The sequence below is a fragment of the Pseudorca crassidens genome, chromosome 1, assembly GCF_039906515.1.
Source record: "Pseudorca crassidens isolate mPseCra1 chromosome 1, mPseCra1.hap1, whole genome shotgun sequence".
In the NCBI taxonomy this organism is placed as follows: domain Eukaryota; kingdom Metazoa; phylum Chordata; class Mammalia; order Artiodactyla; family Delphinidae; genus Pseudorca; species Pseudorca crassidens.
In genome coordinates, this window is record NC_090296.1 from 178,682,576 (window position 1) to 178,709,166 (window position 26,591).

Consider the following 26,591-nt stretch of genomic DNA (forward strand, 5'->3'; position numbering starts at 1 on the left):
TGCATTGGTCTTAGTGTCTTGCAGGCTGTTTTCATGATTGCTTTACTAGAGTTGATTTTCCTTCTACACCTCCAATCACCCTTCTGTGGTGCTGCTGTGAACACTAGCATGTTGATGGGGATGTGAGAAGTGATGGGTGTAGGTGATGATGTGGGGCGGAAGGAATAGGTCAACTGGTGGTGGCTGCAGGAGGAAAAGGGCTGATTTAGCATCTTTGAAAGCTGCTTGAGATCAGCCTAACCATTCTAGGAAATCCTATAACTGGCAGATTTTTAGGAGGGCAGGGGAGCAGTGAGGGCATGATTGTTTTTATTCCTGTTACTATTGAAAACCGAAATTTCTCCATCCCTTACGTTCATTTTCTTTTTTTCTCCCCCATGATCTAGGTTCACGGTGATGCTTCTTTCTGTGGTCAAGGGATTGTTCCTGAAACATTTACACTCTCTAATATCCCGCATTTCAGAATTGGTGGGAGTGTCCATTTGATTGTCAATAACCAGCTGGGTTACACCACTCCTGCAGAAAGAGGAAGGTCTTCCTTATACTGTAGTGACATTGGTATGTAACACAGGGAAGAGTTGATGCTCTGGAGTCCGACAAGGAATTCCTGGAGAAACTTCTAGTTCACTCAGAACAGTGAGCCTCACTGCTGGTCCCATTTTAAATTTTGGATCAGATATGGCCAGTGGTCACCAACAGTGTTGTTAATATTCCTTTTAAAGTCTGAGTGTGATCTTAAAATCCAAGGAAATAAAACAAGAGTAGAATTTAGAGGGTGCAATCTCAAAATGCTGAAGTATCTAGTTGAATGATCTGCTGGAATCCAGAGATAACACAATTAGTACAGCTAGAGCAATTGTCTTTAGGATAATCAGATTTGGAGTACCCAAGATCACAGTCAAAGAGGATATGTTCAACCGGTAAACTTGGCCAAGTGGTCTGGTTAGAAATCAGATGTGAAGAAGCAAAGTCAGCTTGTTTTAACCTGTGGAAACTAGTAGTATTCAAAGAAACACAGGGCTTTTTATTATTCATTCCCTATTTCACAGAATTTCCAGAACTGTTAGATGGTAAGAACTGCTCTGTTTTTATACCCAGAGCCTGGCCTGGATGCCTTTTGGGGCTACCTATATGAATTTTTTGTAATTAGTTAGGTAGAGATTTGAAAATTCATTCTCAATCTTCTCTTTGGAGAAAATCAATTTTTTTCTTGGATACATCCTTTAATGACCCTTTTATCTCAGGAAGAAAGATAATAGTCATGATGATAATAACAAATAAGTATCAGTTATGATGTACCAGGCTCTGTTAAGCACTTTATATGCATTAACTCATTGCCTCTTTAGGACATCACTAAGAGGTAAGAGCTATTATCCCAGTGTTACAGACAAGGAGACTGAGATTCATAACTTTACCAGGATCACACAGAGCTGGGACTTGAACTCATGTTTGTCACCTGGCCTCTAAAGTGCAGGTTCTTTTTTTTTTTTTTCATAAAGTGCGGGTTCTTTTTGTTTTTTTGGCCTCACCGTGTGGCTTACAGGATCTCAGTTCCCTGGCCTGGGATTGAACCCAGGCCACGGAAGTGAAAGCCCAGAATCCTAACCATTAGGCCACCAGGGAACTCCCAAAGTGCAGGTTCTTAACACCCAAGCCAAACTACCCCTAAGGACAAGGGCTGTCTCCCCATGCGGGCAACAGGACTTGGGGGTAGGTTCATGGGTTGACTAGCCGGTCTCATCTCCAGCTCCTCTGCCTCAGGGAAGCTTGTGGGCTGCGCCATCATCCACGTCAATGGAGACAGCCCAGAGGAAGTGGTCCGGGCCACGCGACTGGCATTTGAATACCAGCGCCAATTCCGGAAGGATGTGATTGTTGACTTGTTGTGCTACAGGCAGTGGGGCCACAACGAACTGGACGAGCCCTTCTTCACCAACCCGGTCATGTACCAGATCATCAGGTACAAGGATGAACCGTCATGCGATGTGCCCTTTCCCCCACAGTGCTCACATTATTATTTGTGTTAGACACTCTCCGGTAGGGTGACCAGCTTTCCCAGTGTGTCTGGGACATGAAACTTTCAATGCTCAAACTGGGACAGACCTGGGCACACTGGGATGGTCATCCTATGGGTCGCAGGAAAGCGCCCCATGTTCTTCCAACTCTACATATTTCCTCAATGAATAGACAAAGGGCAACTTCACCCCCTCACTTAGCAGAGGGAGGACTGAACAGAAGACGTAGGCAGAACCTTGCCCGAAGCTGCTCAGTGCGACATTGACAGGAGCAGAAACAGAACCTCCGCGATTCACTTCTGCGAACTATAGACGTGGACCTGCTTTGTGCCTTGGCAAGAGGTTACATGATGGATTTTAACGAAGTTCTGAACTACACTGTCCAAAGTGGAAGCCTCGAGCCATAAATGGCTGTTGGACACTTGAAATGTGCCAACTCCTGAAGGAGATGTGCTGGGAGTGTAAGATATACACCAGATTTCAAAGACTTAGTGTGAAAAAAAGAGTGTAAATGATCTTGATAATAATTTTTATATTGATTAGGTATTGAAGGGACAATATTTTGGGTATATTGAGTTAAATCAATATATGATTAAAATTAATTCCACCTCTTGCACCTTTTCTAATGTGACCACAGGGAAATTTTAAATTACACATTGTTTGCGTTACATTTCTGTGGGACAGTGCCGAGTCAGAAGGTTCACGTGATGGGGAGGAGTGTGTTCCTTCGGAATTTCCTATTTATGTATTTATTTATTTGGCTGCACCGGGTCTTGATTGTGGCACGCAGGATCTAGTTCCTGGACCAGGGATCGAACCTGGGCCCCCTGCATTGGGAACACGGAGTCTTAGCCACTGGACCACCAGGGAAGTACCAGGATTTCCTTTTCAGATGCTAGGAAGTAAAGTAGATCCCTCTTTCCTGCTTTATTTCCTCATAGACATAAATTAAAGCAGAGGAATAAACTTGGTGATATTTTATGGGCCTTTCTGGTCGTGGGTAGCAGACTGCCCTTGGAAGAACAAATCTGGTTTCTCCATTTAGCTTTGAACTTAGCACCTGAATGACTTGATGTGACTCAGGACCCTGCTTTTAAAAATATATCCTGTCTACCTCTCACTTTTTTCAGGATTAAATATAATGATCAATGTGACCAGACTTGCAAGTTTAACGTATTAAGCGAATGCAGAGTAGCATCATCGTTATTTCTATTGTTGTAAAACCCGGATGCTGAATAGTTACAGGCTTCTTCAAGCAACCTGAAACAGATGTCGGCAACTTATAGGTCCAATCCTTTTTGAAATAAAGGGATGCAGAATAGGTAGACAATATAAGTCAGCCTTGTAAATAACTGTCCAGAATTAACAGTTTGTAAGAAAACTCTACTACTCATTACTTCTGCCTGACTGTAGACAAAAGCTTATAAAGGTAAATTTGTGGGCTTCCCTGGTGGCGCAGTGGTTAAGAATCCACGTGCCAGTGCAGGAGACACGGGTTCGAGCCCTGGTCCAGGAAGATCACACACGCAGTGGAGCAACTAAGTCCGTGTGCCACAACTACTGAGCCTGTGCTCTAGAGCCACAACTACTGAAGCCCGTGTGCCACAACTACTCAAGCCCATGCTCCTAGAGCCCGTGCTCCGCAACAAGAGAAGCCACCAGGATGAGAAGCCCACGCTCCGCAACGAAGAGTAGCCCCTGCTCACTGCAACTAGAGAAAGCCCACAGGCAGCAATGAAGACCCAACACAGCCAAAAACAAATAAATAAATAAATTTAAAAAAAGAAAAAAGATAAATTTGTTTTCACTTGCTTGCCTGAAAGAGGTGGATACTCACCACTGCCTTTAAAAAACAAATTTATTGGAGTAAAAGTCACATGACATAAAATGGACCTTTTATTTTTTGGCTACACCACAGGGTGCGTGAGATCTTAGCTCCCCGACCAGGGATTGAACCCGTGCCCCCTGCAGTGGAAGTGTGGAGTCTTAACCACTGGACCGCCAGGGAATTCCTGTATCTGTCTCTTTGATTTTTACAAATCATACTGATTTTTGTTTCCCTTTTCCTTGGACAGAGCCCGGAAGAGCATCCCCGACACGTATGCAGAGTACCTTGTGGCCAATGGACTCATGACCCAGGAGGAGGTGTCGGAAATCAAAACCTCCTACTACGCGAAGTTAAATGGCCATTTAACTAACATGGCACACTACAGCCCCCCTGCCACGAACCTGCAGGCCCACTGGCAGGGCCTGGTTCAGCCAGAAGCTTGCATCACCACCTGGAACACAGGTGTGCCCCTTGACCTCCTGCGGTTTATTGGCAGGAAGTCTGTGGAGGTGCCGGAGGAGCTCCAAATACACAGTCACCTTCTGAAGATGCACGTGCAGGTAGGGAGCCCGGGAATCTCTGGGTATTGTTTGTCCATCTCTCACAGCAAGGAATTGCTGTTGGTCTGGTCTTGTTGCTTGGCTAATGCACTTGGCAAGTATTTATTGTGAACCACTCCTAGCGGTGTTTTGGTACTGCTCGTCAATTAACTCAAATTTTGTCTACTTTTTTTTTTCTTTCTTTTTTTTTTTAACCTACTTCTATTTTTCCTCCACTTATTCTTTCAGTCATTCATTAATACATTATATGTACAGGTACTGCGTGCACATTATTAGAAACACAGCCGTACAGGAATGCCCTTTGTGGTTTTTCTGAGCAGTGAGCAGAAGACACTTCCATTTTGAGGAAGGTGGTCTGGGTTTGGCTTAAATAAAATAAATAAAAATCAGCACACACACTCCCGAAAGGCAACCATTTACACCCTTAAGCATGTCGAGGTTTTACATGTTGTCTCATGTTAAGGATGGATTGACAAACTGTCATGGTTTGCCTGTGGTTTCCTAGAACGTGGGACTTTCAGCACTAAAAGCAGGAGGAGAGCAAGGAGATACAGGTCTTCATCATTCTTGAACTTGGATGAAGACACGATGAACTCTGGATTATTTTTAAAACACTAACTTCGTTTATAAGTTTCTATTATAGGTATAGAGACTATTAAAACAATCTGTGTACTCACCATCAGGCTGAAGACATAGAATATTACCAATACCGTTCCTCTCTCCCCTCCCTGATAGAATATTACCAATACCGTTCCTCTCTCCCCTCCCTGATAGAATATTACCAATACCGTTCCTTTCTCCCCTCCCTGACCTCTCCTCCTCCCATCCATCTGCCCGGTTAACTGCTCACCAGAGTGCCGGTTTGTTTCGCCTGCTTTCATATGTCATGTACTTGCTGTCATACTCCGATGTTTCCTTCTGCACTATCTGTCATATTTAATGTTATGTTTTTGATTCTTAACCATTGTTGCCTTACATTTTTTGAACTCAATGTGAAAAAGGATGGGAACTCTTAAAATTTTCTTTTCCCCTCCCATTCAATTTTACAGTCCAGAGTGGAGAAAGTGATGGATGGAACAAAGTTAGACTGGGCCACAGCAGAAGCTCTTGCCCTAGGCTCATTACTTGCTGAAGGTAAGACGTTTCTGTGTAGCTGCACAGAGGGTACGGGGTGCTTTATATAACATTTCTTAGATGTGACGCCTGCAGTTTTGAGTTACAACTACCTTGTATTGTTTTTATTGACTAGAGAGGTTCTCAAACGTGTTAACGTTTCTTACCTGAAAACATTATTTAATCTTGGTATGTCATGTTGACAATCTTCATCAGCGAACAGACTATGGAAACAAAGGACTCAGTGCTGGATGTATTGGAAAGACATTTTCCTTTAAAAATTGTAGGATGAATGATGACTCTTCATTCTTAATTAGACTATGGAGTGTTGAATATAGGACAGGTTTTTTTTTTTGTTTTGTTTTGTTTCTGTGGTACATGGGCCTCTCACTGTTGCGGCCTCTCCCATTGTGGAGCACAGGCTCCGGACGCGCAGGCTCAGCGGCCATGGCTCACGGGCCCAGCTGCTCCACGGCATGTGGGATCTTCCCGGACCGGGGCACGAACCCACGTCCCCTGCATCGGCAGGCGGACTCTCAACCACTGTGCCACCAAGGAAGCCCAGGACAGGTGTATTTTAAGAAGGATAATCTATTGTCCTAAGGACAGTTCTCAGGATGAGCCGATATATAAGAATTCAGGGTCACCAGGCCTTATTATTACTTAGGTTATTCATGGGAATCTGGATTTTTTTCTTTTCCTTCTTGCTTGCTTTAAGGTTTTAACGTCCGTCTGAGTGGCCAAGATGTTGGCCGTGGAACTTTTAGCCAGAGGCACGCAATGGTTGTTTGCCAGAAGACCGATGACACCTATATCCCCCTGAACCATATGGACCCTAATCAAAAGGGCTTTCTAGAGGTAGGCTGTTTTATTATCTAGTATAAACCTCAGGTGCTGGTGATTATAACTACAGGCTTCTTAGACCAACTAGAAACAGATGTCGGAAACTTTGGGTTCAGTCCTTTTTGAGATAAAGGGATGCCGACTGGGTAGACAATGCCCGTCTATGTACTTGGAATGGAAGTAACAGACTAGCGAGTAGACTAGAGCTGTTTTACTGTGGCTACTTATCTGTAATCATGTAAATGTCAAATGGGTGTTCATTTTGTGAATCCAAAATTGATTATATAACCTGCTCATTGCTGAATTCATCAAAGTGAGTCGAAGATGTGGATAATAAGCCAACATTTCTTGCCAACTTAAAAAAAAAACCCACTGACTTAAGGTTACTTTATTCCCTAGAGTTTAGCGGGCTTGATGAATGTATCCATTGCCATGTATTTCTCTGTGCCAGTTGCTGAGTTAGATTCATTAGAGTCAAGAGCAGGGCCTGGGTCTTTTCATTTTTGTTTCTCCAACAACTAGCATAGTGCCTGGCACATGGAGTTTATGAAATTATCCTTTAAGGTACAATTAGTGGTGTGTCATCTTTTTTCCTACTCTAGCCATTTGAGAGTATTGGGTTCACTGATACTCGATTTTTTTTTTCAATAAATTATTTTATTTATTTATTTTTGGCTGTGTTGGGTCTTTGTTGCTGCGTGCAGGGTTTCTCTAGTTGTGGTGAGTGGGGGCTACTCTTCGTTGTGGTATGCGGGCTTCTCTTTGCGGTGGCTTCTCTTGTTGCGGAGCACGGGCTCTAGGCGCGCAGGCTTCAGTAGTTGTGGCACATGGGCTCAGTAGTTGTGGCTCACAGGCTCTAGAGCGCAGGCTCAGTAGTTGTGGCCCACAGGCTTTGTTGCTCCGCTGCATGTGGGATCTTCCCGGACCAGGGCTCGAACCCGTGTCCCCTGCATTGGCAGGCGGATTCTTAACTGCTGTGCCACCAGGGAAGCCAAATACTGATATTTCTTTTAAAAATTCACTTTGTGAAAAGCAAGCTTCCAGGACAATTACTTAAAGGACATGCAACTCATCTTTTCTTTAAGTTAGTCTAAAATCCCCTCCTTGATCAGTATCAGATTGGTGACCTAGATACTGAAACATTTCGTATTTTCTCCACCCGATGTCTTTTATTGATTTGTGATTTGATATATAGTATCAGTTAATTTTGAATATCGCTATTTAGAAAGCCCCAAGTAAACGTCTCACATCTGTTATGGGGATACTGTCAAAGATTTCATTTATTACCCAACACTTTGTCCTTTATATGAAGACCCTAGGGGGGACTCCTGCTTGATCTTGGTATTGAGAGTAGTTGTAGTTCCCTGAGCAGTGGCTCGTCTTTATTGTGTGTACATTGAAAATTCTGCAACCGATCAACCTCCCCTTATCAATAATGGCTTCTGGGAAGGGGTAGAGGCCATGGCAGCCTCAAGAAAGTAGGTTACCAGGTTGTATGTTTTCCCCAACGCTCTTGGGTGTGTCAATCTATTTATTTTCTTTCTGCCCACCTACTTTTTTTTTTGGCTGCACAGCGCAGCATGTGGGATCTTAGTTCCCTGACCAGGGATTGAACCCATGCCCCCTGCAAAAGAAGCATGGTGTCCTAACCACAGGACCACCAGGGACTTTCCTGTCCACTTACATTTAAACTATCATTTTGTGTATTATCTATATTTACAGGCCATCTTAAATAATTTTTGGAATAAATGAAAGCATTAATAGATTCAACAAATTAATGTAGATAAGGGTATACAAGTATATGAAGTACAATAGATGCATAGGAGAAGGGGCAGCTAGGTTACTTGGGAATTAAAAAGAAGAGCTTTAGCGAGGAGGCCAGATTTGCGCTGGGACTTGAGGGACATTTGGAACTGCCTGGTCTAGTAAATGTAGGGAGAACATTCTAGGTGGACACAGTAGTGCATACATAAGCTGTGAAGTAAGAGGCCCTGACCTCATGCTCAGGGAACTACCTATAGCTTCATGTGACTGGAGTTTAAGCTGCAAAGTGGATACAGAAGTAAAGGAAGAGACGGGCCAGTCAGGACTACCCACGTTGTGAAAGACTTTGAGTGTTACGTAGAAGAGAAACCATGGAGGAATTTTGAACAGGCGATCAGATTTCCATGTTAGAAACAGCACTCCTGATGATACTTTGGAAGCCTGAGCTGAAGAAGGGTGAGACTTAGGACAATTTCTAAGGAGCCTTCTCAGTCATCTAGGCAGGAAATCCTGGAGCTGTGAATTAGGGCAATAGCAGTGCAGAGGGGAGATGGGGCCAAGATTTGAGAACTAGTCAGAAAACAACAGCTATCAGACTCAGTGGTAGGTGTAGGGAGTGAAGAAGACCAGTACTGGTACCTCCTAGCTCCCTGACTAGGACAGCTTGCATAAGATGATGGCATTTACCCAAATAAAGAGTAAGGGAGAGGAACAGGTGTGGTAAGGAAAGGTGATGGACTAACTTTTGGGCGTTAAACTTTGACATAGATATTTCAGGTAATTAGATATGTATGTCTGGAGTTAATGAAGGAATCTGGTCTTGGATGTCTATTTGGAAGTCATCAGGGTGCAGGAGTGTTTGAAACCACAGGGGTGGAGAATCTCTCTGAGAGAGCAGAATGAGAACAGATAGGGTCCTGGGAAAAACAACTTTTAAAGGGCTGGCAGAGAAAGCATTTTCCCAAAAGAGCATCCAGAAAGGCAGGAGGAGAACTTAGAGTCCCCGTGTCATTGAACTTAAGGAGGGAGGAATCTGAAAAGAGGAAGAATAACATGGCCATTCAATTTAGCAACTGGAAGGTCAAGGTTGACCTCCTCTAGAGCTATTTCTGTGGAGTGGGGAGAGCAGAAGCTAGATTTTACTAGTTGAAGTGTAGATAGGGGTTCAGGAGGTAGAGACAACTAGATTAGATAATTCTTTCTAGAAGCCTGACTGTTACAGGAAGCAGGAGCTAGAGAGCACTGGCCAGGGGAATATTCTTTGTTTTTTGTTTTTATTTTTTTGGCCGCACTGCGTGGCATGCGGTATCTTAGTTCCCAGACCAGGGATCAAACCCGTGCCCCCTGCATTGGGAGCACAGAGTCTTAACCACTGGACCCCCAGGGAAGTCCTTTCTTGTTTTATTTTTAAGCTTTTGATTGTTCATTTGCCAAGAGGAGAAAGCCAGTGAGGAGAGGTTCAGAAAAAAGGAGTTTGGTGATGAGCCGAGTGAAGAAGCAGAAAAAAGGTATGGATTAGAATATGAGTGGGTGTGTCAGCCTTGGGTAGGAAGGGAGATGGGGAATGAGGTGAAGACACAGAGGTGCAAGTAAAGCACTCAGTTCAAATCCCGTTGACCACAGACTCATGGATCTGAGAAATACAGTGTCTCTTTTCAAGTTAATGTCTTATAAAGATCATAATTGAAATCAAATAGAAATCAGGAAAGGTAACATGCATAATCCCGCCATACTAATACATTATCTGTTTTCATTTTTTGTTGTTGTCATTGAGTGCTTATCCATATAAATCATGCATTTTTATGGTTGTAATCATAGTAGAGATGAAATTTTTTTCCAGAGTTTTTTTTTATTAAAAGCTTTATTGAGATAAAACTCATAGAATTCAATGTTTCAATGTGTACAGTTAAGTGGTTTTCAGTGTATGCAGTGGTGCAGCCATTACCACTATCTAATTTTAGAACATTTTCATCACCCCTAAAAGAAACCCATACTTATTAGCAGTCACACCCCATTCCTTCCTTCCCTCAGCCCCTGAAAACCACGAATCTACTTTCTGTTTACATTGATTTATCTATTTTGGCCTTTTTATATAAACAGACTCATAAATATGTGGCTTCTTATGGCTGGCTTCTTTCACTTAGCATTGTGTTTTCAAGGTCCATCGTTGTTGTAGCATGTGTCAGTATTTTATCCCTTTTTGCTGCCAAGTACTATTCTATAAATATGTAACTTAAGGACTTCCCTGGTGGTCCAGTGGTTAGGACTACGCGCTGCCACTGCAGGGGACGTGGGTTTGATCCCTGGTTGGGGAAGATCCCATATGCCTTGCAGCATGGCCAAAAAAAAAAAAAAGTAACTTAAAAAAATTTTTTTAGAAAAATGTTGAAACAAACACAAAATTACAAAAAAGTTGGATGTATAATGCAAAAGGAACTTTTTCTCATTCTGAGACATTTGAGCCATCCAGATGGAAACATCACGTTGCCAGCCTGATGCCCTACATGTGTATTTCCTACAAACTAGGTCATTCTCCTACATTACCCCAATGCAACCATCCAAGTCAGGAAGTTAACACTGAGACATGAAGACATCTGGTCCACAAACCCAGTTCAGAGTTGTGCTGCCTTGAACTGTCACATCTCTTTAGCCTCTTCAGAGATGTAATTTTATGTTCTGCTTTTTAAATCTTAACATGTGGTGATGATTCTTTTGCTTTATCATGCAAACAGGATATTAGAATAATGGATTCCTAAAGGTAGGCCTTTTTCAAGTAACTTTCCCCCCCTTTGTTTGTCTGTTTGTTTGTTTTCAATTAATTTTTATCGGAGTATGGTTGCTTTACAATGTTGTGTTAGCCTCCACTGCACAAGAAATGAATCAGCCATACACATACAGATATCTCCCCGCTTTGGGACTTCCTTCCCATTTAGGTTACCACAGTGCATTAGGTAGAGTTCCCTGTGCTATGCAGTATGTTCTCATTAGTTGTCTATTTTATACATAGTATCAATAATGTATATGTGTCAATCCCAGTCTCCCAATTCCTCCCTCTCCACCTCTTTCCCCCTTGTATCCGTACATTTGTTCTCTATGTCTATGTCTCTATTTCTACTTTGCAAATAAGATCATCCATACCATTTTTCTAGATTTTTAAAAATTTATTTATTTATTTTTGACTGCGTCAGGTCTTAGTTGCAGCACATGGGCTCTTCGTTACAGCGCGTGGACTTCTCTCTAGTTGTGGAGCGTGGGCCCTGGAGCGCAGGCTCAGTAGTTGCGGCACGAGGGCTTAGTTGCCCCATGGCATGTGGGATCTTAGTTCTCCGACTAGGGATCGAACCCACGTCCCCTGCATCGGAAGGCAGATTTTTAACCACTGGACCACCAGGGAAGTCCCTCCCCCCACTTTGTTTTGTGACATTTTTTAAAAAGCTCTTATGACACCATTTTACTCTCAGCTTCAAAGGTGGGGCATCTGAGAAGTTAATTTTGCTTCTCCTTCAAGAAAATCTTTAATGTCCATATTCCAACCTTTTGTATGTCTTCCTCTGTTTGCCCCAACTTTTCCCATACACATCATTCATGGAGAGCAGGAGATGTCCTCTCTCAAAGGGATGCGGGGATGAACGAAAGCACAGCTGCCCTCACGGCCCTCCTCCCTTTTGAGCAGTTGGTACCAATATGATGCTTTACTTTAACTGATTCACATCCCATCTTCCCTGCACGACGGTTCTGTTCTCCTCCTTTGCCCTAGGTCAGCAACAGCCCACTGTCGGAAGAGGCCGTCTTGGGATTTGAGTATGGGATGAGCATCGAAAGCCCTAACCTACTGCCCATCTGGGAGGCTCAGTTTGGCGATTTCTTCAACGGTGCCCAGATCATCTTTGACACGTTCATCTCTGGAGGTTGGTGTTGGCCTATGGGTGTGTAGTGGACGTGTGGCACCAGCCTCACGGGGACAAATGACAGAAAAGGGGCCATAACTGCTTATGAGACTCCTGTGTACCACGGCATCCCCCCACTCCGAGAGTTGGGAGCCTGTTCTGTCATCCACTGGGGCATGGCAGCTATCAGGCAGTTAAGTAAGCTGCTAGGAAGAGCACGTAAGTCCTCTGTCAGCAGGAGGGCCTGTGTCTCCTGGGGAATGTGCTTGGCTGTAGTGATGAATGGTGCAATGAAAATGGTTTTGGGGGTCCAGCAACAAACTAACGTGTCTCACCGCCCAGTCGCCCGGGCTGTCCTGCACCTGCGTCATAGCGTTCTTACTCCCGCTGCTGCTTTGCAGGTGAGGCCAAGTGGCTCCTCCAGAGCGGCATCGTGGTCCTCCTTCCTCACGGGTATGATGGGGCTGGACCAGAGCACTCATCTTGTCGAATAGAGCGTTTCTTGCAGGTATGTCCACTGCCTTCTGGATTCCACGAAATGTTTCCCTGCTTTCTAGGTGCTTTGAAATAGAACTGCCTCCTGCAAATACCTAATGTGAACCTTGGACTTTAAGACATTGTAGTATTTGAATGAAACAGATTTAATGCAATGTCAATCAATATTCCTTGGAAACGTGATGCCTCAAGCATGTTAGTATCACGGTTTTACAGCAATGAAAGTGCTTCTTCTTTTTTTTTTTTTTTTTTTTAGTATTTATTTATTTAGGCTGTGCTGGGAGTTAGTTGCAGCATGCGGGATTTTTAGTTGCAGCATGCGGGATCTTTAGTTGCGGCACGCGGGCTCAGTTGCGGCATGCGTGCGGGATCTAGTTCCCCTACGAGGGATGGAACCTGGGCCCCCTGAATTGGAAGTGTGGAGTCTTACCCACTGGACCACTCAGGGAAGTCCCTGAAAGTGCTTCTTATGCGGCAAATATCAGTAGTTTCTGAGTCAAGCTGATCATCGGAGTCATCTAGGGGCTTTTTATAAACAGAGATACAGTGACCAACCCCAGATCTAAGTAGTGATAGTATTTTTATAAAATGATTCGTGACCATTAAAAAATGTTAAACAACAACCGAGAAATTACCATTGTTATCTTTTGGTAAGAATCATTACCAATGCCTCTTTACGCATATTTCTAATATTTTATTATGAAAAATTTCGAACATACAGAAAAGTTGAAAAAACTTTACAGAGAGTATTCATATGCCCACTTGCTACATTCTACCGTTAATATTTTATTATATTTGTTTTATCATGTATCTATTCATCTGCCATCCCTCTATCCATAAATCCATATAATTTTTGGATGCATTTGAAAGTAAATGGAGACATCAGTACACATCACCCTAAGTACATGAATATCATTAATTATCTTAGCATACAGGCAGATAAAATATATAGAAAGGTGATAGATTAGTAGATAGGTAGATAGAACAGTAGCTAGATAAATGAATATAACTGGTTGGTTGGTAGATAATGACAGAGAAATCATTTCATAAAAATTAGATTACAGAAATAAATTGGAGGTAAATTAAAGAACTAGCTGTGAAATACAAAACTACAGTTTTTCAAAGAAATATATGAATGAGCATGCAAGAGATACAGTTTGGGAGTCATCAGTTTCCAGATGATATTTAAAGTCATGAGACTGGATGAAATTATCAAAAGAATGAGTAGTTAGAGAAGAGCAGTTGCCCCCAAACTGAGCCCTGGGATAGACCAGCAGTTAGAGGCTGCAGGGAAGGAGAACACAGGAGGCTGAGAAGGAGCAACCAGTGAGGCTGGAGGAAGGTCCTAGAAAGCAAGTGAAGGATACGTGTTAAGAAGGAGGACGTATCAAGGCCAGTCAGGATAGGACTGAGAATTAGCCGTTGGATTTAGCAATAAAGGGTTCATTTGGTGGTTGGTAACTGCAGTTTGTTTAGGTAGAGTGGTATTAGGAGTATATGGAAGGAGGAAAGTTTAACTCTTTTGAAAAGTTTTGCTGCAAATAGAACAAGGAAGGGGGAAATTTGCACCAAGAGAGGTTCTTTTTGCTTTTTTTTTTTGCGGTATGCGGGCCTCTCACTGTTGTGGCCTTTCCCGTTGTGGAGCACAGGCTCTGGATGCGCAGGCTCAGCGGCCATGGCTCACGAGCCCAGCCGCTCCGCGGCATGTGGGATCCTCCCAGACCGGGGCACGAACCCGTGTCTCCTGCATCGGCAGGCGGACTCTCAACCACTGCGCCACCAGGGAAGCCCTTGCTTTTGTTTTAAAGATAGGAGAAATAACAGCATGTTTGTATGCTGATAGGAATGATCCAGTAGAGAAGAAAATATTGATGTAGGAGAGAGAGTAGAATGACTGGAGTGATGGCCTTGAGAAAGCAGGATGGGCTGGTGTCCACTGCACAAGGGATTGGATCAGCTCTAGACAGCAGCATGGCAGGTTCCTCTATGGTGATAACCAGAAGGCAGAGAATACGATGCCAGATGATAGAACATGGGAGATGTTGTGGTGAAGGTCTGAGGAGATACTCTTGGGTCATTACCCGAGAGTGATGATGCAGGAGGAGATCCTGGGTTAAAGCTGTGAAATAGTCATCTGGAAGAGGAGGAGAATGAGTGAATTAGGGAAATAGAAGATAATAGTCTAAGAGCACTGAGGGCCCACTTAAGATTCTTGGTCAAGATTTTAAAGTGAGATCCATCAGTGTGATTGTGTGTTTTCTCCAGCTTCATTCCCTGCATAGGTGCAGAAATGGGACAGATGGAAAGTTGAGATTAACTCGGCTTGTGGTTTGGAGTGAAAAAATGTCAAGGGAGTCAAGGGTGTATGCAAAAGAATGATTATAATGATTGACTATGGAATTTAGCTTAAGTAAGGAGGAGGGAGGAGATGTGAAGGGTGAAGGCCCGTGAAAAGGTGATAGGATCAATATGTTGGTGGTATTGATGAGGCTGAAGGATTGATGGAGTCAAAGTGTTAAAGGGAATTGAGCTAGAAAGGTAGGAAGTGGTGGTCAGAGTGGAATGGATAAAGTAGAGCTTATGGAGAGATCCCTGTCATTGAAACCAGGATGTAGCCATGGAAATGGGTTGTTGAGGTAGGATGGAGGACAGAGTGATTGGAGGACAGGAGTTCAAGGAACCAAGTTGCCAGGGTTTTGAAAGGACCATCTACATATGCATTAAAATTACCAAGTCCGTGTTAATAATTTTCTCAAACCTACTTCATAGGATTACTGTGAGGCATAAAGGGTCAATATATGTAAATGCTTAGAACAGTAATCGACATTTATATGTTTGCTGTTTATTATTTTTATTATTATCGTTTCCTGTGCTTGCACTGGGATTACCTCAAGCTCTTTGTTTACACTACTAATTTTATTTTTAGCCCTGCAAAAGAATTAATATATCGATATGTAAAGTGAAGAGTGTTTGCTGTGTATATAAGCACTTGCTTACTTCATCTTCTTTCACTGTGATTATCTCAAGCTCTTTGTTCATGCCATTTCTCTCTTTTTTTCTTTTTTCTGGTACGCGGGCCTCTCACTGCTGTGGCCTCCCCCGCCGTGGAGCACAGGCTCCTGACGCGCAGGCCCAGCGGCCACGGCTCACGGGCCCAGCCACTCCGCGGCACGCGGGATCCCCCCAGACTGGGGCACGAACCCGCGTCCCCTGCATCGGCAGGCGGACTCTCAACCACTGCGCCACCAGGGAAGCCCCATGCCATTTCTTTTTCGTCCTGTCTGTTCTGCTTCTTGATGTTTCTTATTTATTTATTAGGTTTGTAATGGTTGAGTTTGGTTCTCACTTGGTTTTCTTGGCATTGCACTCACCTTTCTTATCTAATTCTACTGTGTTATCTTTAAGACTATCTGCCCTTTAAAACACTGTTGTTTTTTAAAATTGTGGTAAGAACACTTAACATGAGACCTACCCTCTTAACAGATTGTTAAGTGTGCATTGCAATACTGTTGACTGTAGCTACTATGTTGTACAGCAGATCTCTAGAACTTATTCATCTTACATAACTGAAACCTTATACCCCTTGACTAGCAACTCTCCATTTCCCCTTCCCCGCCCCTGGCAACCACTGCTCTGCTTTCTGCTTCTCTGAGTTTGACTATTTTAGATTGCTCATATAACTGGAATTGTGCAGTATCTGTATGTCACTTAGCATAATGTCCTCAGAGCTCATCTGTGTTACTGCAAAGTGCAGGATTTCCTTCCTTGAATAGGCCGAGTAATATTACATATATAGATAAAAATACCTGTATACCACATAGCACATTTCCTTTATCCATTCATCCATAGATGACCATTTAGGTTGTTTGCACATCTTGGCTATCATGAGTAGTGTTGCAATGAACATGGGAGTGCTAATACCTCTTTGAGATCCTGATTTCAGTTCTTTTGGTTAAATACTCAGAAGTGGGATTTCTGGATCATACAGTAATTCCGTTATTAGTTTTTTGAGGAGCCTCCAAGCTGTTTTCCGTAGTGACTATACCAATTGACTTTCCTACCAACAGGGTACAAGGGCTCCCTTTTCTCCACATCCTTGCCAATACTTATGTCTTTTGTTAAAATTGGCTGCCTTTTGCCTGCTATGTTCCTTTCTTTTTGTCCCCCCCCTTATAAAAAGTTATAAGGGGCTGTATAATATTTACATTGTTGCTATATCATTTTATTTCATCTTGTCTTTGATTATTTAGGGCAATTCTTCAAAACCATATAGTTTCCCTGAGAGGGTGTGGGTGAATTCCCCTTAATTTTCCTTCCCATTTGGTACCAATTTACCTTCTTAGAACAGCAGTTGAGAATAGTCTCCAGTACATGAAGCCTGAGGACATGGCGTGGGAGGACATAGCTCTGCTGGACAGAGGGTTTTTCTTGCTAAATTCCGGTGTCCCTTCTGAGATTCAATAGCTAAGCCCATACAAGGGTCCACTCCCTGGTCAGGGCTGTGTATCACTTCCGTGGGCCTCTCTTTCCTTGGCATGTCCTGGCCCTGGAAGCGGCAAGCCTGGCAGCCCCATCTGCCTCCACTGAATTCTGCAGGGGCTTCAGCCCTAGATTTTGCCTTTTTTTACCCAGGGTGCCACTCACACCCTGTCACCAAATTGGAGGAGCCCAGTAAAAATCTCAGGATTTTGTCAACTCACTTACTTTCCTCTGTACTGCTTCTTGATCAGGTTAGGAGACATGCCTCAAGTTTCTGTCCCAGCAGGATCTTCTGAGATTTCATTCCTTGCCCTCAATTTTTCAACCTCATTAGCTGCTCTCGTTCTTGTCTCTAAGACAAACTACACTTACATTTACTCCATCAGGAGAGTGAGATTCAGATAGTGCATCCTTCCAACATCTTCACTCCACAGTCATCAGCATCTGTACTTTTCAAAAAGTCTCCTCCAGATGCTTCTTTTTTTTAATTTTTAATTTTAGCTTTTTTTGGTCATGCCACACGGCTTGTGGGATCTTAGTTCCCTGACCAGGGATAGAACTCGGGCCCTTGGCAGTGAAAGCTCCAAGTCCCAACCACTGGACCACCAGGGAAGTCCCCACCTCCACATGCTTCCTGCAGTCAGCTGTGTTTGGAAAGAACCACGTTAAAACACACAGACTCGGCCAATGGGGAGCCATCAGGCTTCTCCTCTGGTGAATTCTTCACAGGTCATAAATTTACCTTCTGGTCTTTTTCTATAATGAAGAGACACATCTCTTCTCCTGCTCATTGAGAGCCCCGTGTCCCCCTTAGGATAGCCTGTGCCCTTAGGATGGAGTGAGATGACCCGACTGTCTGCCCTGCCTCTCACTTCCCTCCCAGATGTGTGACAGCGTGGAGGAGGGCGTGGACGGGGATACCGTGAACATGTGCATGGCTCACCCCTCCACGCCCGCCCAGTACTTTCACCTGCTACGGAGACAGATGGTCCGGAACTTCAGGAAGCCCCTCATCCTTGCTTCTCCGAAGATGTTGCTCAGACTCCCTGTAAGTAGAAAAAGCTGGTTATTAGTCTTTTTTCTCCTGTCATTTTTTTTCCCCTGCATTTTCGTCTCTTGTCTGTATCTGATTGTAGATGCAAATGACAGAAGCATCTCTTTGGTTTTAGTTGGCCATGCTGCTTTGTCTCTCCCTTTTTCTCTTTTTTTAACCTTTCAAGAATAACTAGAAATCTAAGTCGCTCTCAGTTTCATTGTCATGAAGGACAGACATAGCAATTATTATAACCCTGGCATCCCAGTCTGAGCAGAAATAATCTTTCAGGAAAAGTTTCAAAGTCCAAATGGTCTCAGCACTGCTGTGTTGATAGTTGCAAGTTGGGAATTGAAAGTACTTCGATGAAAATGAGTGGTTTTAGTCATTGACTTTTATTTAGACTTTTTCTGTTAAATGATTTATCACCGGTAGCCTCCATTTCAAACATTGGAACAATATAGCTTATCACTACCTGGCTTTACAAGAGTATATTTTCTCTTGGTTTACCAGAACTAAGTGTTAAGCGCACATGTTTTTTTAAATCACACAAATATGCTAGTTTTCAAGTGGCAGAGTTCAAGATAAGAAACACTGCTAAGCATATATTTATCCCACCTGCTATAATTTTTGTCAGTTTTGTATGAGAGTCTGAATTAGGATTAACATTCAAAAAACCTCTGCATTTATTTGGTTGCCACTGCTGAGGTGAGCTAAGTCGTTTAGGACTTGGCTGTTTGAGATGATCTTGTGCTTCTCACAAAGCTTATAGAATGTGTATTTGGAAGTGAGGGGTGTTGAGGGAAGCTGCCAGTGATTTGCCTTCACCGGTTGCCTTTTTTGGCGCTTCTAGCATTTGGAGGGGAGTAAGGTGACCCTTGTTCTCACAGTCGGTCAAGGGTACTTGAGTGATCCCAGAGTGAGCGCCCCCTTAAATTTTGCTCTCCAGGCCCCTCACCTGTCTCACCCCAGCCTCAGGGGTCAATAATGAGGAAATGCACTTCAAGTTCTTTCACCAATGGCTGAAAGTTCATTTGTTTGGTCTGCTTATTCTCTCTGTGAACAACCTTATGAATTTTGAGATGGTTTCATGAGCATCATGGGACATTCAAGACAAACAAATTCAGTCCCTTTACACCATCTTTCTGATGGGGCTGCCTTGACACCGATATTTTGAAACAGCAATGTGAAAGGAGCCAAGTCAAAATGTAAAGTTACTATAATTTTGCTCTGGGTCTTAGTAGCGGCATGTGGGATCTAGTTCCCTGACCAGGGATCGAGCCCGCACCCCCGGCATTGGAAGGCAGAGTCTTAACCACTGGAACACCAGGGAAGTCCTGATCTGGGATTCTTGAACCCAACTTTCATTGTATCCCTAACATTGTCACCTGCTCTCTCAATCATAACTAAAAGGAGTGTAATGATATTAAATATAATGCATGTATATTATTAGGTATTGAGTGAACTATTAGAAGTTTTGTTGAGAATTTCTTTTGCTGTTTGAAACTGAAAATGAGTTCATTTTCTGGCCCTAATGCTCCACCCCTCTCCCCAAGTCTAATATACAACTTATTAAATAAGTGAAGCCTTCCTTGGGGAGCTTAAAAAATATCAACAGCTATCTTATAGACTTTCAAGTGAAGAACTACTCTTATTAAGTAGTCAAATATTTTCATTAAACATGTACGTCCTTTTGTTAATGGAAAGTCAGTACAACCAGTATTGAATTCTGATTTCTTCCTGAAAATTGGATTATTGGTACAAGTGATCTAGCAGAATATAATAGCCAGCCTTCTCTATCCATGGCCCACTCAGAGATGACTTGCCATGTAGCAAACATGACTCAGGGGTACAGGGAGTTTGTCTGTCAAGCGGTACCAAAATCCCACCCCAGTTTCCCACCTAACTCTGAACTCTGAACTCTGAACCTTTTGATTCCTGCTGTAGGAAGTGGGGACTGACAAAAGGCTCTGTTCAGAAGGGAGAAAGATTGCCTCTATCACACATTATTTACTAATATGCATAGCTGAATAGCTAATATTAATTTTTTAGGTTATATACAATATCCCAGCATCAGTATGGCTGCCCTCAATGGCCTAGTCTAAATGTCATATACCCATTTGAGACTAGACTATAGGGAAACTAACTAGATGATAGCAAAAGGGATCAAATCCCTCACCTTGGCTTCATCAGTTTTCTACTTTAAGTTCTTTGCAACAAGTGTTTTTTTGCCGCACCACGCAGCTTGTAGGATCTTTGTTCCCTGACCAGGGATTGAACCTGGGCCCTTGGCAGTGAAAGCACTGAGTCCTCACCACTGGACTGCCAGGGAATTCCCAAGTATTTCTTTAAATTGGGCTCAGTAATAACATTTCTTTTCATCGTGGAAATAGTCATATGTTGTTCCTACTTGTTCTGTTTCGTTTATAAATTATAGTCAAAATCCTAAAGACAGAAATAATTGCCCAACTCAGCTATTCCGGTTCACAATATAAATTCTATAAAAGGTTGTTTCTGATTCCAATTCCAAAAAGTTAAGGTGTAGTTTTTATTGATAATAAAGTTGAGTCATCACACTGCAATTTTTTTTTTTTTGGCTGCGTTGGGTCTTCGTTGTGGTGCACGGGCTTCTCATTGCGGTGGCTTCTCTTGTTGCGGAGCACAGGCTCTAGGCGCGTGGGCTCAGTAGTTGTGGCTCTTGGGCTCTAGAGCTCAGGCTCAGTAGTTGTGGTGCACGGGCTTAGTTGCTCCGCAGCATGTGGGATCTTCACGGACTAGGGCTTGAACCCGTGTCCCTTGCACTGGCAGGCAGATTCTCAACCACTGTGCCACCAGGGAAGTCCTCCACACTGAAATTTTGACTGTTAAAATTTATTGTGGCACCAAACAAAAGGCGATCTTATTTAACCTCAGAAAAATATTTTATTCTGAAGTAACAGAACAGATACTTTTGGGAAAGATATTTTGTTTAATAGTACATATGTTTACTTATAGCCCCAGGAGAGAATTTTGATACTAGATTTTGGGAAAGATCCCTGATAAATAAAAGCATCTTCAGGTCCTTGCCCTTGGTTGATAGATTTGTGGCTTTTTTCTCCCCCTCCCCTTCCTTAGGCAGCTGTGTCAACTCTTCAAGAAATGGCACCAGGAACAGCATTCAAACCAGTCATTGGTGATTCATCTGTGGATCCGAAAAAGTAATCTGACGTGGAGCTCTGTTTTCATACTCTGCAGTAGATTTGTAGTGAGTGGGAAAACTAGTTCATGTTAAGTGAACCAAGCGACCCAAATCTTCTCTATCCTTATATAAGTCCTTTAAGTTCATGGGGTAGGAGTTAGAATATGCACAAAAGAGTGAATTTTGGAGGCATATGTTGCTCAAGAAGGTTGGCCAGGGCACAGCATGAGTGAACCCCACTACAACGCCCCTGCTGCTTCAGTGGTGAAGCATTGAAATCTCTGTGGTCTCCCCCTTTCTTCTGCTACAGTTCTTACTTTAAGATATTTCTCCCCCGCCTCGCTGTCCCTTTTCTACCCAACAGGGTTAAGAGTTTAGTGTTCTGCTGCGGCAAACATTTCTATGCCCTGCTGAAGCAAAGAGAATCTTTGGAGGCCAGGAAGCATGACTTTGCTATCATCCGAATGGAAGAACTCTGCCCTTTCCCACTGGATTCGCTGCAGGAAGAGATGAGCAAATACAAACATGTTAGAGGTAAAGGGTCCTTCTTATTAGACTTTTTTGGTTTTAAGTTACCTGAAACCGATTTGAACTATCTCAAATAAAAAGATGGTACGGGAGCAGTGAGAGTTATTAGAAAGTTGAATCTCATGGAATCTGGAGATATGAAAGTAATACAACTGAAGCCAATGTCTCTATGTCTTTTTTGGTGTCCCTTTGGGTGTCCCTTTCGTTCTCCCCCGCTTTCATATAAGACATCGAATTTCTTGAGTTTGGAGGGAATCAGTGCTATACAATCGTTTATGATACATCCGGTATAATTGTAAAAGATAAGCCTTTTCAACAGATGGGGCTGGAATGATTAGATATCTATGTGCACCTTATATAGAAATTAACTCAAAGTTGATCATAGACCTCAATGTAAAACTATAAAACTTCTAGAAGGAAGTGGATGAAAATCTTCCTGACCTTGGGTTAGGCAAGAAGTTCTTAGACATAACACCAAAAGCACGTTCCAGAAAAGAAAAAGTAGATTTTACCAAAATGAAAAACTTTTGCACTGCAAAGAATATAAAAAAGACAAGCCACAAACTGGGAGAAAATATTTGTAAAAACATATCTGACAAAGGACTCTCCAGAATGTTGAAAGAGCTCTGAAAACTCAACAGTGAGAAAACGTATAATCCAGTTTTTCAAAAGGTGCAAAAGAATTGAACAGTCATTCTACCAAAGAACCAGATGGCAAATACCCATATGAGAAGATCATCAACATGATTAGTGATAGGGAAATGCAAATTAAGCCAAAATGAGATATGGCTACATACCTATTAGAATGGCTAAAATGACAACAAAACAAAGTCAAGGACTGATCAGGATGCAGAGCAACTGGGACCTTCATTCACTGCTGGTGGGAATGCAAACTCGTACAGCCACTCTGGAAAACAGTTTTGTCAGTTTCTCATGCAGTTACACACAGAGTTTCCTTACCACGCAGCAGTCCCACTCCTAGGTATTTACTCAAGAGAAAGGAAAAATCCATATGTGATTATTTATAGTGGCTGTATTCATAATTGCCCCAAGCTGGAAGCAACCAAAACATCCTTCAACTGGTAAATGAAGAAACAATCTCATTGTGCATCCCTACAGTATCATGCTCCTTAAGAGTAAAAGAGAGTGAACTATTGCTAGCGGCAAAATGACCAAGAGATTTTGCTAATTCACAGAAGCCCAAACCAAAAGGCTGTATACTGTGTGATGCCACTTACCTGATGCTCTGGAAAAGGCAAAACTTCGGGGATAGAGGAAAGATCGGTGGTTGCCAGAGGTTGGGGGTGGGAGGAAGAGCTGAGCACAAAGGGTCAGGATGAGGGAATATTTGGGGTTTAGAGAATTGTTCTGTATCATGATTGTGGTGATGGATACATGACTATGCATTTCTCAAAAAAAAAAAAAGACAACACTGTGCCATATTGGAAAGGTAATAATATATTTACTTGAGGATATATGTGTATGTGTGTGTGTATGTATATATATGTAACTATGTGTGTATATGTGTCTATATACATATATAACATGTATAGTATGCGTATGTGTATGTATGTGCACACACATGCACATATAGTGTGTCTGTGTGTGTAGTATGTTGTATATATTTACTTGAGGTACTGAGATGAACTTTCTTCTTTCATAGATTTTATTTGGAGTCAGGAGGAGCCTCAGAACATGGGTCCTTGGTTTTTTGTTTCTCCAAGGTTTGAAAAGCAACTGGCCTGCAAGGTGATAGCTCTTTCTCCTTTGCAGTGTTTTGTGTGTGTCCCTTTTCTCCTTTTGGAGTGCCACCAAATAGGTTTATCCCCTATTATCAGTCCAAAGCTTCTAAAGATAAACTAAAATATAAAACCTAGTTTTAGGCTCCTTTTTCAGACTAAACTTCTGAGTGTTTAGCAAGATGTATATGTGTAGCTACTAGTATCATGTTAAAAAACAAAACAAAAACAATGATTATACTCGAAAAGGTAGAACACCTACCTGTCGTCTACCGTTCCCATTAGCCTACTCAGCATTCTTGTCCCAAAGGTCAGTATCCAAGCCCCGGGAGAGGAGAGCGATGAGCTCGCTTGTTTTACAGTAACACTTATTCCAGGCCCACCTGCAAAGCTGGTAGACATCGGAGGCCAAATTCTTTGTTATGTTTTAGGAAGAGGAAAACAAGGAGAAGAACAGTTGTGCTTCTGTTTATCTTTCTATTCTGCTTTGATTAAAACTCAGGTCACTTGATACCAGTTTAAGGCACTCAAATCATTTTCACCTGTAAATAGTTCTAATTTAGGAAACTCTACAGCTAAAACCAACTAACAGTCACCTAAGAATAGGACAGATTCCAGAATATGTCTCACCTTATCACGCCTGGAATTTAGTTTTCAGTTGTGACATAGATCTCCCTGCAATCTATTTTATGTAACACATTATTTTTCAAAAAGGTGATTTATAGTTAAACAACTTCAGAGAAATACATGCACATCCCTGGACGAGCTAATCAGAGCTCTGGTCTAGTCCAAATGTCATTGTATTTCTTTTCTGCTCCAATGCTAGCTCCGTCTGGTGAGCCGACCCGCGTTGCCGGTACCTGCTGTAGGAATCGGCAGCGTTCATCTAGAGCAGCACGAAGAAGTCCTCGCCAAGACCTTCACCCAATGATGTCCTAAAAAGAAACACTACTTACTTGTAAGAAAACTGCCATAAAAAGAAAGGCTCGCCTCCTCCACTCTCTCCTCCTTCCATTAGGTGCCACAAAAAGAATGTATTCCTCGAAGATGTTGGGATTGATGAGGACAGAGGAGAGGTTAATCTGGAAGAATACATGGAACAGCCAAAGGAATTGTTCATCAAGACGTGAATCCTACAAGTCACTTTCGTCCTTAAAAGTACTATAGTGTTATATTCTGTTAGACCTGCGTGGGTTGTAGAGCTAGGTCCTTATCCGGATGTTTCCAGACTCGACTCTTTCTAATTAACTAGCTGTACCCAGGAAAAGTTCTTGAGTCTGAATTTATAGTTGCATAGGGATTACCTCAACATTACCTCCCTATTTTCTTGACGCATGTGACTTTCATGAATTTTCCCTTTTTTATTCAAAGTCCCTGACTACCTGTATTTTCAATTTATGTCATCTCTGGTACTGCTTTCCAGCCACTGTGAAAAATGTTTCACCAAATCATTTTCACCTGTAAATAGTTCTAATTTAGGAAACTCTACAGCTAAAACCAACTAACAGTTACCTAAGAATAGGGCAGATTCCAGAATATGTCTCACCTTATCATGCCTGGAATTTAGTTTTCAGTTGTGGCATAGATCTCCCTGCAATCTATTTTATGTAACACATTATGTAACACTATAGCAAAACTGTATTATTCCTGATTTGTGTTCTTCAAGATCACTATTTTACCCATTATCCTTAAATATAGGTCTTATTAAATATAAACCTCCGGGTGTATGATCCTTTAGCACAGTATTATCAAGCTGAGTTATAGTTACGATGAAATTGATTAGTGGTCTACTTTGCCGTAGTATCTTTTTTCTTTTTCCTTAAATTGTTCTTGCCGCGATACCTTAATATTTTTAATTACCTCTGGGTGTCTGATATGGGGATTTCAGCCCCTGGTTGATCATCAGCCTTGCCTCTAAAAGTCCCTGCTGTCATATGATGTTAATTTGTGATACTTAAGGGTCACTTTAACTTTGATAGCAGGAACTTCCCAACATCAGGCACTTTCTGGATTTCTAGAGGTCACCAACCCACTCCCTTATTCTGAAATTACGCTTATAACTGGAAGTATAACTAAATATCAGCAAACTGTGTACACTTACCTGGCTTGGTGCTGCAGAGCACTGCCATGTACCATGCTTGTGCTGGGACACTGTTTTTCTCAGAAATGGGGGAAGTACCGGGGCCCTGTAACACCCTCTCCACTTTTACTGGCAACTTTTAATGTCTTTCAGAATCAATGTATAGGTTGTTCTGGCCACAGCAGTAGATTCGTGATTCATATCTTAAACGTGTACATTAGTGTACTGATTTACCGTTTCTGTAATATTCACATCCCTTTTATTCCTATACACGTGAATGCTTTCTTCCTTCGCCAAGCCTTATAAATCATGTAACTTAGTGCAAGCCTTATAAATCATGTAACTTAGTGTCACACATGTCAACCAGTAAAATTACAAAGGTCTGCTTAATGAGAATGGTTATCAATGTTGTATATTGAACTAGAAAAAAAATAAAAGCACAGTGCCTTTTTTTTTCAGATCTCTCGGTTTCTTGAGTTAAAACATTTCAAAAGTCTGAGCACAAAATGAGATGGAAAACCAGATTTTTTTTTTTAGTTGAGATCTCTCCAGATTTCTAACTTTACACCTCACGAGTCTGTTTCCTGTTACATCTCCAACCTGAGCCGTGAAATGTCTTCTGTATCTTAACCTTACTCTCAATCACCAGTGCAACGTGGATCAGCATTTTGAATTACCTTGCAGGAAGAGGCCATTTGAGGAATTCCAGATCAAATACTCACATAATAAAGAATGGGATAAATATATCAATAATAAAGTAAAATATTTTAAAAATTGATAATGTGGTATTAATATCCCATTAATGTAAATCTATGCTAGAAGCACAGAGTCTGAACCACTGGACCACCAGGGAAGTCCCCCAAATTTTCTTTTTTATAAGAACAATTTTGCTCAGTTTTCCTATATTTTCCATACACATACTATAAGCAAAAATATTCTAAAGCATAGCCGTTTTGGGGCTGACTGTATTACCTTTGAAGTTTTATTATTTTAAAAAATTCCTCGGCTGGCAATAGAAACAGTATCACTTTTGCAAAATTGAAGAAATA

General features: G+C 42.2%; 1 protein-coding gene across 4 annotated transcripts in view; it reads left to right on the top strand.

The window, feature by feature from the left end:
• The window catches only part of DHTKD1 (dehydrogenase E1 and transketolase domain containing 1), a 53,001-nt gene extending 26,678 nt beyond the window's left edge, over positions 1–26,323 (top strand). For 3 of the 4 annotated variants that reach the window (XM_067701194.1, XM_067701202.1, XM_067701213.1), the window contains 12 exons: positions 387–558; positions 1,762–1,960; positions 4,091–4,403; positions 5,453–5,537; positions 6,235–6,374; positions 11,881–12,031; positions 12,412–12,518; positions 17,868–18,032; positions 21,132–21,214; positions 21,560–21,729; positions 23,387–23,472; positions 24,289–26,323. In XM_067701194.1, coding sequence (XP_067557295.1) covers positions 387–558; positions 1,762–1,960; positions 4,091–4,403; positions 5,453–5,537; positions 6,235–6,374; positions 11,881–12,031; positions 12,412–12,518; positions 17,868–18,032; positions 21,132–21,214; positions 21,560–21,729; positions 23,387–23,472; positions 24,289–24,393 — 1,776 coding nt within the window. In that variant the 3' untranslated portion in view covers positions 24,394–26,323. Of the gene's footprint in view, positions 1–386; positions 559–1,761; positions 1,961–4,090; positions 4,404–5,452; positions 5,538–6,234; positions 6,375–11,880; positions 12,032–12,411; positions 12,519–17,867; positions 18,033–21,131; positions 21,262–21,559; positions 21,730–23,386; positions 23,473–24,288 lie in introns of those variants that run through there. The other variant, XM_067701218.1, reaches the window with a different exon arrangement.
• The last annotated feature ends 268 nt before the right edge of the window (positions 26,324–26,591 follow it).